The following is an 11502-nucleotide window of genomic DNA, read 5'->3' as shown; positions in this document are numbered from 1 at the left end:
AGAGTTTTCCAAGTATTCCTTCTGTTGCTAGTTTAATTCTCTGTGGGATTATTGTCCTCATGACCAGCTGGGTCCTGTCCTGTCAGTCAGTAACTGTAATCACATTTCCTGAGATAGTCGTCAGTATGTGAGGAAGGGAATGGGGAAGGAGAAAACATCATGACGGAAACCTTGTCCAAGATTTCAGAATGACTGTATTTTGTAAAATCTGGTCTGAGTTTGTCTCAGTCACCTGACCCCAGTGTAATCAAATATACCTTTGAGGGTAAAGCATTCAGGAACAACAGGAAGTATTTAGATGCATTTTATTCAACAGTCAGGCCTGCTAGGCATTGTGGTGACCACAGGGGATTTTAGAACCTTGGTTTTCAGCAAGGTCCAGATTTTTGAATGAAGACAGGGGTCTGACGCTTCCTGTAAAAGAAGTTAAACAGCGGATGAAAAAAGTGACTATGGGAGGAAAACAATGAAAAAACATCAGCTTTATTTAAAATAGAAAGGTTTCAGATTTTTATCCCATTTCTCTGCCTTTCATTCATTTATGCATTCACTTATTCATTAATTCATCAGATATTCACAGACACTATTTCTTACATGTAATAAGGATACAAAAGAAAAGAAAAATGTCTGTCTTTACAGGTTTACAGATCTACTGTGACATTACAGTAAACCTCTGAAGTCAATCTCTAATTCATCGTTACTTCTTTTTCTCCTAATATCTTTGTTCTACCCACAAGGTTTCTATCTTAGCTGATGCCTTGGCTACTACAGGATGTTCTAATCAACTGATCTTTTGCTTTAAAACTCCGGGGGTTAATACCTGTGAGATCTCACAGAAGGAAATCATGTCTATATCCTAACTGATAACTGCCAGGTCTGAGCATCCTCCCTTCCAGATAAAAACTTCTCTGCTCCCCAGGACACCACCTTTCCCAAACCAGTTTTCTTTTGTGTTAGCTAAATATTCCTAAATCCTGTAATTGTGCCTCATGAGGTTGTTTTCAGAGCTCACTCTCTCTCTTTTTTAATTTTTTAAACCATCCCTTCCTTGAATATACTGGTTTATAGAAATTCTTCGATTTCTCTGTTTCTTGAGGACATCTGACTTCCATATATCTATGCATGTATTTATCTGGACCTTGATGATTTTCTTTTTTTATTTATATATTTGACAGAGAGAGACACAGCAAGAGAAGGAACACAAGCAGGGGGGTGGGAGAGGGAGAAGCAGGCTTCCCGCTGGGCAAGGAGCCCGATGCAGGACTCAATCCCAGGACCCTGGGATCATGACCTGAGCCAAAGGCAGCCACTTAACGACTGAGCCACCCAGGCACCCCGATGATTCTTCATTTTAAGAGTTTTTAATGTTTTGTTATTCCATAGGTTTTATCCATACATAATTCTTATGTCTGAGTTGTTTAGCATACATAGCACAAACATCTAAACACAGTACACAGGTTGACTTACCTTCTATAGATGTGTTGTCCATTCCTATTTAGCTGTTTAAGTTCACATGAGTGAAAGTTACATAATATTAAAAATTCAGTTTCTTAATTGTACTAGACACATTTTAAGCACTGGTGGCAAGGCTAGTGGCTTCCATACTAGACAACAGAGTTATAGAACGTTTCCATCTTTGCAGAAAGTTCTACTAGAGAGTGCTGGCCTATAGAATGGAATTTGCCAGTACAGATTCCCGGAAAAGACACAAAGAGAAAAAAGTCCTTACTGACTATATCTGACAAGCACATAATGCTCAAGGAGATGCAAGCCTTTGTCCACCTATCTCAAAAAAACCCCAACAACTAGGGTCAGAGCCTGGCTCTAGTTAACTTGACAACGGATTTTGGGAGGCTTCTAATGGGCAGTAGAGAGAAAGGTGGTATGGTGCATCATAAGTATTTTACACTAGGAAAAGCCATACTTTCTCTCTAGACCTGTTTTCTTTTTCTTTTTTAAATCAATTAATTTATTTGAAAGAGAGTGGAAGAAGGGGCAGTTGCGAAGGATCTTCAAGCAGATGCCCCTACTGAGTGTGGAGCCCAATTTGGGTTCTGTCCCAAGACCCATGAGTTCCTGACCTGAGCCAAAACCGAGTTGGACATTCAACTCACTGAGCCACCCAAGCGCACCTAGACTTGTTTTCTTATCTGAGAAATACAGGAAGAAAAGTTACGTTTTCTGGCGTTCAAATGTTCTTCCCATATTTAAATATTTTTGAAAAAATAGAATGAGTAAGCAGGACAGGTGGGTTTTAAAGGCTAAGGGAGTGGGGTGGCTCAGCTGTATGCTCATATTTTCCTAATTTGATTTTAAGCATTGGGCCTTTTGGTCTTGGAACTTGGAAATTTTCTAAACCTCAAGGTTGTTATACTGCTTCTCCTCCCCTTGGATGGAAATATGATGTTTGACCTTTATGTCATCAGCCTAGGTCATGAGAAAATTAACAAGTGTTTTCCAGTTCCTTTTACAAATCTTTATTATGGCAATAAATTCACCATAAAGTAGAACACCTAATATTTGGGTCTTAATACTTGAGGATATTAAATCTCTCTCCCTGGGGCCTTATTTCAAAAATCCTTGCTAACACTCAGGATTTTCTGACGTAATTTAAAGCAGACCCAGAAGAGGGGTCATGTTATCGGGAATTTATACTATGGAATAATGGAAATGCGTGCAGTCATTTGAGTCTAAATCAAAGTCTTTAATGCTAAATCAGTTCTTAGAATAACTTAGAGTTCTCTAGGCTACTTGTGGAATATCTTTTATTTGTTTTGATCATTCTACACCTTTCTTTAACCTGGGATGTCTTTGCGGTGCTACCAAAATTCTGAGCCCTCTTTAAGTGACATCCTTTCTTGACCCTTTCAGTACTAAGGAATCTGTGTCTCTCCTTCACTCTGGTAGTACTTTCCTCACATCTCATTTGATGGCACTTGTCCCAAGTTACCAGAAGCTGCCTTATTTGAACTTATGACCTATTTTCTTTTACTCAAAAGCACAAGGAAAGCAGAGGAAACCAGCACGATGCTGGGCACAAGTTAGGTTTTTAGGAGCAGAGGAAAATAGAAAATTTGTGGCAGATCTGCTTCTCTGAGGGCATGAATTTGATTCCAGCATCTACCTCTGGTCACTTCAGAAAATGAGATTCATTGAGGCTGGTTCTCATCTCCATAAATGAAAATGTTACAAAAGTATGTTTTTGGTCACCTGATCCATATAATTCATATTTGCATTTTTGAGGGCTTTGGTAAACACAGTCATTACCATCACCAAGAATGATTTTTTTAAGATTTTATTTTTAAGTAGTTCCTACATCCCATGTGGGGCTCAGACTCACAACTGCAAGATCAGTCAAGAGTCACATGGTCTAGGGGCACCTGGGTGGCCCAGTGGGTTAAGCCTCTGCCTTCAGCTCAGGTCATGATCTCAGGGTCCTGGGATCGAGCCCCGCATTGGGCTCTCTGCTCAGTGGGGAGCCTGCTCCCCCCCCCATCTCTGCCTGCCTCTCTGCCTACTTGTGATCTCTCTCTCTCTGTCAGATAAATAAATAAAATCTTAAAAAAAAAAAAAAAAGTCACATGGCTAGCAACTGAGCCAGCCAGACGGCCCTGTGATTTTTTTTTTTTTTTTTAAGATTTTATTTATTTGGCACAGAGAGAGATCACAAGTAGGCAGAGAGGTAGGCCGGGTGGGGGGTGGGGTGGGGGGGTGGGAAGCAGGCTTCTCTCTGAGCAGAAAGCCCAATGTGGGGCTCGATCCCAGGACCCTGAGATCATGACCTGAGCCGAAGGCAGAGGCTTAACCCACTGGGCCACCCAGGCGCCCAGCCCTGTGATTTTTTAAAGGTATTTTGGGTGTCTTAGCTTTTTTAAAAATCTAGACTATCTACTGATTTGCTATTAAAGCATGGGATTTTCTTATATAAGTGATTTTTGAAAGAATTAATTCAGAGAACCATTCAAACACTTTATTCCACCATCTTTTCCTTAACACATTATCTTACACTATGTTATTAATACCTTTAGCCCTTTTGTTCATATTTTTATTGGAGTGCCTCTCTCTCCCTTACATCCTAAACAAAGCCTCCAAACTTAAGAATTTCTTAAAACCCTTATCATTAGTGTAATAATTTATTCACTTTTCAAAATCCTAGCAGGAATAATTCGTTTTTTTAATATTGTGCTCTCTGAGCACTTTGCTCTTATTTCCACTGACTACATTGTAATTAGCATTGAGTGTAACCAAATCGAGACTTGAAACATGTTGGGCTTCCTTCTGTATCTCACAAATACTTGATCTGGTACCTGACTTTAAAGCACAGTTGAAACAGCAAGGATTTGGACCCATGTCTGTCGCTTACTGCAAGTTACTTAAGATCAGTCTCAATTTCTTCATGTTTATAACGGGCTTAGTATTCTCTGCCTCAGATTTGTGAATATTCAATGCCTTGCCCCATGCCTGACACAGTAAGTGTTGCTTTCTGTCGTAACACACACACATAAACATCTCTGTAGATAATCATACCAGATATGTAATGAGAAGAAGAGATTGAGAATTATTTTTGGAAAGGTGAGATGTTTTGTTTCTCTCATGGTAAGATTAATGTTATTGGTAAATTGATTGGAACTTAGAGGGATAAGATACATGAAAATTTGAAGACAACTAGCTTAAAACTATGTTTTAAAAGACATTTGAGTTTGTACTCACTTATTTTGAACACATAACACACATTCATTAGAATACGTTTCTCCATCAGTCCCACAGACAGGATCATAGATCTTGGTACATGCATTTGTTTCAGTGTTACATTTAGCCTAAAAATGGAATTAAACAGAATTATCTTCCATCATTTAGCTTTCTTTGAGTTTATAGCAAAATCTCTAAAATGGTTTTCACTTCCTTGGAGTTGGTCAGCTTAAAGATGGAAGTATGGTTGTGGGCATGGGGGTAGTGATACTGAGTGTCTGAGAGGAAGAAGCCAAGGTTTGGAATCAGAATGCCTGATTGCATGTAATGCCTGTGCCGTTTACAGACTGTGAGACGCTGGCAAATCTCCTTGTGTCTCCAAGCCTCGGTCACTTCATCAGCACAATGGGGAGGATATTATCACTTCCACACCTGTCTCATGGTGGCATCGTGAGGTTTAAATAAGGTGAGTGACACCATGTTCAAGTTTGCGATGATGGCAGGTCAATGATGGTTCCTCTCAGGTCAGCCACACTGTGGGCATGTCTTCCTTGCACACTGTGGTCCTGTCACACTGCCCTTCTCTTAGTCATGTGACAACACCATGTGCTTTCTGCTCTGGGAGCCCTTGCACAGGCTGTTTCCTGGACATCAGTAAGAACTTGTAGTTATGGAATGGCTGTTACAGGCCAGGCACTTTCCTAAGTGCTTTTATGTATTACTCTATTTAAATCTTACAACTATCCTATGATTTTTTTATTATACTCTTCTTCCAGTGAAGGCAGTGAAGCACAAAGAGATTAAGTCACCCAAGGCTACACAGCTGGTGATTCCAGATCCAGGATTCAGACCCACTTTGTCTAGGTCCTGAGCTTTGGCTTGTACCCACTTCAGCCTGCTACTCCTATCTGTTGGTTATATTTTGCTGACATTCACTTACCCTTCATGGCTCAGACTATATCTCACTTAGGGGCACATTCTGTGATCTAACCAGGTTTGGTTCCAGATGGTACAAGAATTTCTTAAAACCCTTATCATTAGTGTAATAATTTATTCATTCATCCTTTTGGTTTGCTATCTATCTCCTCACTAGATATAAATGAAAAGGGACATTTCCTCCTCTGATCTTCAAATTTACTGCAGTTAAAAAATTTATAAACACAGAACAAAAAAAAGAAAAATTAGGTATAGAATGTTTTTCTAGAGGAAGAACATAGTTTATTATTTTCTTTTGCTCATTAAAAATGAGAGCTCGACCTTGGGGGTGGGGAGAACTTTATGCCAACATGGTCAAACTGGCTGAAAGGAGGAAGGGCTCCTTGGAGGGAAGTTAAGAAGAGTGCCACCCCAAATCCTTGCCCTACCAGATAGCCTCAGAACGTTCAGAATGCCTCCACAGCAAACATTATATGACGATGTAGAAATTGCCTGGGTATTGGTGCATTTGTCTTTCAGCATAAGCCCTGTGGGGGCACTGCTGTTACTCTCCATACTTTGCAGGTTAAGCCTCACTAGTACCCCACATCCATCCTGACTTCAGGTGAAACTGAAATGTCACAGCTTGACTGTGCGTTGAGTGGAGCAAACAGCTCTAGCCTAACAGATAAAAAAAGTGCAGAATATTCCTTACCTCTCTTCCCTCCAAGCCACCTCTGGTGTTACCTAGAAAACATGAATGAGACACGGGGGATCAGGTACTAAGTGGGAGAAGCCAGATCTGCTCTTATTTATAATCATCCACTTCCATTGAAGACTATGACTTCTCTGCTGGCTTCTTCTGCTCCCCTCACCCACCATGTTCTTATTCTTCCACTTCTTTTTCTTCTTCTTCTTCTTCTTTTTTTTTTTTTAAGATTTATTTATTTGAGAGAGAGAGAGCTTGAGCAGAGGAATGGACATAAGGAGAGGGAGAGAATCCTTGAGTAGACATCCTGCTGAACACGGAGCCTGACACAGGGCAAGACCAGGACCTGAGCCAAATTCAAGGGTCAGATACTCAACCGACTGAACCACCCAGGCACCCTCTCCCATCCCTTCTTGTTTCTGCCTTCTCTCAAGGACATCTCACTGGTGTCCAATAACTCCCTACCTGCTGAAGCCTCAGGAAAATGAAGCAGAAGTTTGATTAGGACCAAAGTATCTCAACTGGACATTTCATGAAAGTTCAACCATTTCTTTGAAAATAGAAGTGAGTTACTTACTGCTTGAGATGTGTCAGGCACAGAGCAAATATCTTCTGAATGTCCACTGCCTTTTCGCACCGGTTACTAAACCTTTGATCTTATAATTAGTGATGTAAGAAGTGTCAGTATCTTTAACTCAGTGTATAGATGAAGATGTGGAGAGTTTATATGAAAATTTATGAAACAGTTACCAGCAGCACCAATCAGGTCTCCTGACACAAAACTTACTTGCAATTACATGTAAGTCGTCTTTAGTAAGTAATGTTAAAAATAGAGCTCCTTTGACATCTCACCATCAGTCTCCGAAGAGCTCTTTCCCTCTGTTAGATTACACTGATTATTAGTCCAATTCACATTTCTTGAATTTACAGATAGATGCTTAAAATTGCCATATTGCATTCTCTAGAAAATTACAAGTCTATTGACACTATATAGGGGTGGTGATTTTGGATGAGCTATTTGAAGGGAAGAGGAACTAACTTGATAGCATCCAAAGGAAGAAACATTGGTGAGATTTGATTCTGATACCGACAATTTCTGAGGTGATCTAGATAAAGTGGTAGCTCTTCCTAAGTCAGTTTTATGAGAAGCAACAAGGCACCTCTGGGCTTGAAGAAGCCCCCTAGAATAGGTCCCCGACATTATTTCATTTCATTGGGACCAAAAGATCTGTCCAAGACTAGACTCTAAGTCTAGAAAGTAATGAGATCAGTAATGCAACACGTCAGAAGGGTTTTACTCAAATCAGAAAATATGCAAAGGCACCTACCAGATAAACTCAACAGGGCCAAAGCACTAAGAAGAAAGATGCTTGTTACCTTCATGGTGAAAGTTCGGTATTCAGAGCTCAGTCAAAAACTGCATTGAACTTACCACTTCTCTTCAGAACCCTGGGACGGGAAGGGTTATATAGTTAGGCTGGCCTCCCAGACGCCACCTCCTGCCCTGTCACAGGTCTTTGGTTATTGATTGACTCTGTAGCATAGCCTGGCCCCAAGTTCCAGGAATGTCACTTTCATAAAAAAGGTAAAAGAAACAGCACAGGCCTGCAATGTGCCAGGCCAAGATTCTGTCAGAAAAGTTCTGGTGGTTGGTTAGTTGGTTCTCCCCTTAACTTCCTCTGTGACTGTGGGGAGCCCCAGTGGTCTCATCCGTAAGGTGAACTCAAGGGTCGCCTGTGCTCTGTAGCTCTGGATATATAAACAGGTGTGGATATCCAAAAATTGCTCTCTGTTGCTTCTTCTTTTCATTCAGCTTTTCCCTGTTTTCTTTTTTAAAGATTTTATTTATTTACTTGTCAGAGAAAGAGAGAGATCAAGAGAGCACGCACAAGCAGGGAGAAGAGCAGGCAGAAGGAGAAGCAGGCTCCCTGCTGAGCAAGGAGCCTGATGTGGGACTTGATCCTAGGACCTTGGGACCATGACCTGAGCCAAAGGCAGATGCTTAACCGACTGCGCCACGCAGGCATCCCCAGCTTTTCCCTCTTTTATTCTTTCTCTTTTCTTATGTTCTGTCACTCATTCACAAAGCCCAGTGTTGCTGACCGAGAGACAGGGTAGAGTTGGAGAGGGTTTAGGTCCCTAAGGTGTGTATGTGTGTTCTGGGACTAGATCTGCTGGCCAGACACTTACTGGATCTGTGTTCTTGGACAGGTGGTTCATTCACGCTGTGCCTCACTTTATTCATCTGAGATCTGAAAAAATAATAGCATTTAACTCAAAGTGTTTATCTTTCATTCAAGCACAAATACTGTTCTACCTGTGTAGAACAATATTTGGGAGATGGCTCTCCTTTCTCTTTTGTGTTTCTGCCTATCTTGTGAGGAGAGGCACTGACTGCCTGTGACTCAGTTGTTCTTTTCAAGAGTTTGTACAACAAATGGACTTGGAAGGTGGAATAGTGTTTCTCTCTGGAGCAAAGAGATAAAGATAATATCTCTCACCAGTGCGAAGATTAGGTGGGCATGGTGCCCTTTAAAAAAGATTAGGGATTTTAAAAAAGCATGGCATCCTTCTTGTGGAGCACAGTACACTTTTTCTGTAGGTACCACTTGGTCTTCCTCTTGTCACCCTGTAGAAATTGGGGCTTGGGAAACCAGATGACATTGGCATTTTGGCTCTTATAATTGAATAATTAAGTCCCTTGTCTCTGTCTCAGCAGCCTGTGTCTTCTGCCAGCATCCCTCTAACTGTGGTAGGCTAACTTGTTAGCTTCCAGGTATGGTAAATCTCAGATCTTCCCTAGTCTTGAACTGTGCTCATGTCTGGAGATACATCAGTGAGTAAAAATGACAGTCCCTGCCCTTGTGGAGCCTCCATTTTATTTTATTTTATTTTTTAATTTTTAAAAAATTTTAAAAAGATTTTATTTATTTGACAGATAGAGATCACAAGTAGGCAGAGAGGCAGGCGGGGGTGGGGAAGCAGGCCCCTGCTGAGCAGAGAGCCTGATGTGGGGCTTGATTCCAGGACCCTAGAATCATGACCCGAGCTGAAGGCAGAGGCTTTAACCCACTGACCCACCCAGGCGCCCCTCCATTGCATTTTATTTGAGGGAGACAGGCAATAAGAAAGTCATCTGATAATTATAAAGCATATCGGATTATGATAAATATTATGGAGAAAAAGGATAAGGGTGCTGGAGGATCAGGAGAGAGTTGTTATAGATTGGCAGAGAAGGCCTTGCTGATTAAGTCACGTTTTAACAGAGACATGAAGGAAGTGAAGAACTGATCCATGCAGATATCCAAGAACAGGCACTCTAGGCAGAGAGAACAGCGAGGTCAAAGGCTCTTCGGCAAAAACTTGCTTGATCTGTTTGACAAACATCTAGGGCAATGGATAATCTGCCTGGAGCACAGTGATGGAAGGACATCCATCAAGGACGGCGGGGAGGTGAAGGAAGCAGTGAGGTCTGAGTGGTAAAGGCTGTGTAGGCTGTAGTAAGGACTTTAATTTGGAATTAAAGGGAAAGCTGTTAGAGAGCTGTGGCACAGGAATAACATGATATGGCATACATTGTAAAAGGTTATTTTACATTCTTAAGAGAATAAACTTAAAGATAAGGGCAGCCTCAGGAAAACCAACTGCTGGGCTCTGATACTCATCCATCCAAGAGCTGATAGTGGAAGTGGAAGAAAGAGGTTGACTCTGTAGTTCACGTGCACTTAATACATGTAAAGTGTTTACAACAGTTTTGGCACATGGTAAACACTTAGAAATATTACCATCACTAGAATTTCATTGTTGTTATTTTTTCAGGATTTATAATGCTGTTCCATCTAACTGGAATGTTTTTCTTTACCATTATGCATGAATGAATTCTTCCTCTGTCTTTAAGGTTCACTTCAAGTGTTGTTTCTTATTGGAAAACTTCTGCTCCTTCTGGGCTGCCCTGGTGTTTTGAATGTGGTTGAACGCAACACATAACACATTGTTGAAACTGTGTATGATGGGTTCCCCCATCTTCCATTTATGCTTCAACCTTCACCATCCTAGCTTCCTCTTGCGTCTCTACTGCTGCTGAACTTGCTTGTTTTGGTCCCTAATTCAAATCCGTTAATTCCATGGACAATTTTTCAGAACTCACGGCCTCTAATTCTTCACACTTGATCACACTCAATATCATTTCTTTTCTTTTAGGTTTATTTATTTGAGAGAGGGAGAGAGAGGGAAGGAGGTGGGGGGGCAAAGGGAGAGGGACAAGCAGACTCCCCACTGAGTGTGGAGCCCAAGGCAGGGTTGGATCCCAGGCCCCGAGATCATGACCTGAGCCAAAATCAAGAGTCAGATGCTTAACCTACTGTGCCATCCTGGCATCCCTCAATATAATTTCTTTTCTTGAATTTCATGACTGCACAGTCCTCTGCATTTCCTCATACCTTCTCCATTCTCATCATCTCCATCCTCCTCATTGACTCCTCTTCCTCTAATGAGTGAAGACTTGGAGTTTTTCAAGTCTTTGTGCCCTATTCATGTCTCAATTTCATTTTCCTTAGGTGAACTCTTTCATTCACATCATTTAAATTCTATCTTTATAAAATCCCCAGATATGTATATATTTCCTAGATCTGCCCTTGGATCTTTAGACCAGATATTAAGAGCCTTCTCAATTCTTTGGACATCCTATGGGCACACCAGATGTGATATGTCCCGTACTACTACTTTGATCACTTACCACAAACGCTTTTCTCTTCAGTCTCCCCTTTGCTTCTCTGCCTTCCAACAGGTTGGTTAAGCCAAAACCTAAGTGTTCCCCTCACTGCCCACTTTTGCCCTTACCTGGTACTACCTCCCAAGCTTAATTTGTTACCAAGTTCTCCTCTTGAATCTGTATCTGAAGTAACCACAATGCTGAAGGCTTCTCATCATTTTATGTTGACATAACAAAGATGATGGCATCATTGTCTGTGTCCCTCCCTGAGGATAAATTTGGACCTGGGAAATTCTTGAACTTTTAAAGTCCCCTTTGGCTTTCTGAAATTTCCTTTGAGATAGTATCTACAGTTATTTCTTCCTCAGAGCTGCTCTCCACAGGAAAAAAAAAAAAAAAAAGATAGGTTTTAGGTTTTAACCTCCAAGACTCAGGCTAAATAAAATTTTCTCCTGGAGCTGCTTTCCAAGTAGTTCCT

The 11502-nt window shown here is 41.1% G+C and overlaps 1 protein-coding gene across 1 annotated transcript; it reads right to left on the bottom strand.

Annotated features, from left to right (window-relative positions):
* Nucleotides 1–288: 288 nt before the first annotated feature.
* Nucleotides 289–7777, bottom strand: SPINK1 (serine peptidase inhibitor Kazal type 1). The gene is made up of 4 exons (XM_032850623.1): nucleotides 7642–7777; nucleotides 6320–6351; nucleotides 4711–4817; nucleotides 289–414 (listed from the first exon to the last, which is right to left on the bottom strand). Exons 1-4 carry the CDS (start codon nucleotides 7694–7696, stop codon nucleotides 369–371), a joined length of 240 nt encoding a protein of 79 aa, XP_032706514.1. The 5' UTR covers nucleotides 7697–7777; the 3' UTR covers nucleotides 289–368.
* Nucleotides 7778–11502: the final 3725 nt, after the last annotated feature.

The sequence above is a fragment of the Lontra canadensis genome, unplaced genomic scaffold (assembly GCF_010015895.1).
Source record: "Lontra canadensis isolate GAN:19392208 unplaced genomic scaffold, GSC_riverotter_1.0 scaffold4, whole genome shotgun sequence".
Taxonomy (NCBI): domain Eukaryota; kingdom Metazoa; phylum Chordata; class Mammalia; order Carnivora; family Mustelidae; genus Lontra; species Lontra canadensis.
Note: the sequence above shows the minus strand (reverse complement) of the source record. Positions and strands in the feature narration are given on the sequence as shown.

Excerpts from the sequence above, each read along its gene's own strand:
- SPINK1 (XM_032850623.1), bottom strand. The coding sequence starts at position 7,696 with ATGAAGGTAACAAGCATCTTTCTTCTTAGTGCTTTGGCCCTGTTGAGT. Across the intron at positions 6,352-7,641 it reads GGCCCTGTTGAGTTTATCTG|GTAACACCAGAGGTGGCTTG; the intron begins GTAGGTGCCTTT and ends CATGTTTTCTAG. Across the intron at positions 4,818-6,319 it reads GTGGCTTGGAGGGAAGAGAG|GCTAAATGTAACACTGAAAC; the intron begins GTAAGGAATATT and ends TTCCATTTTTAG.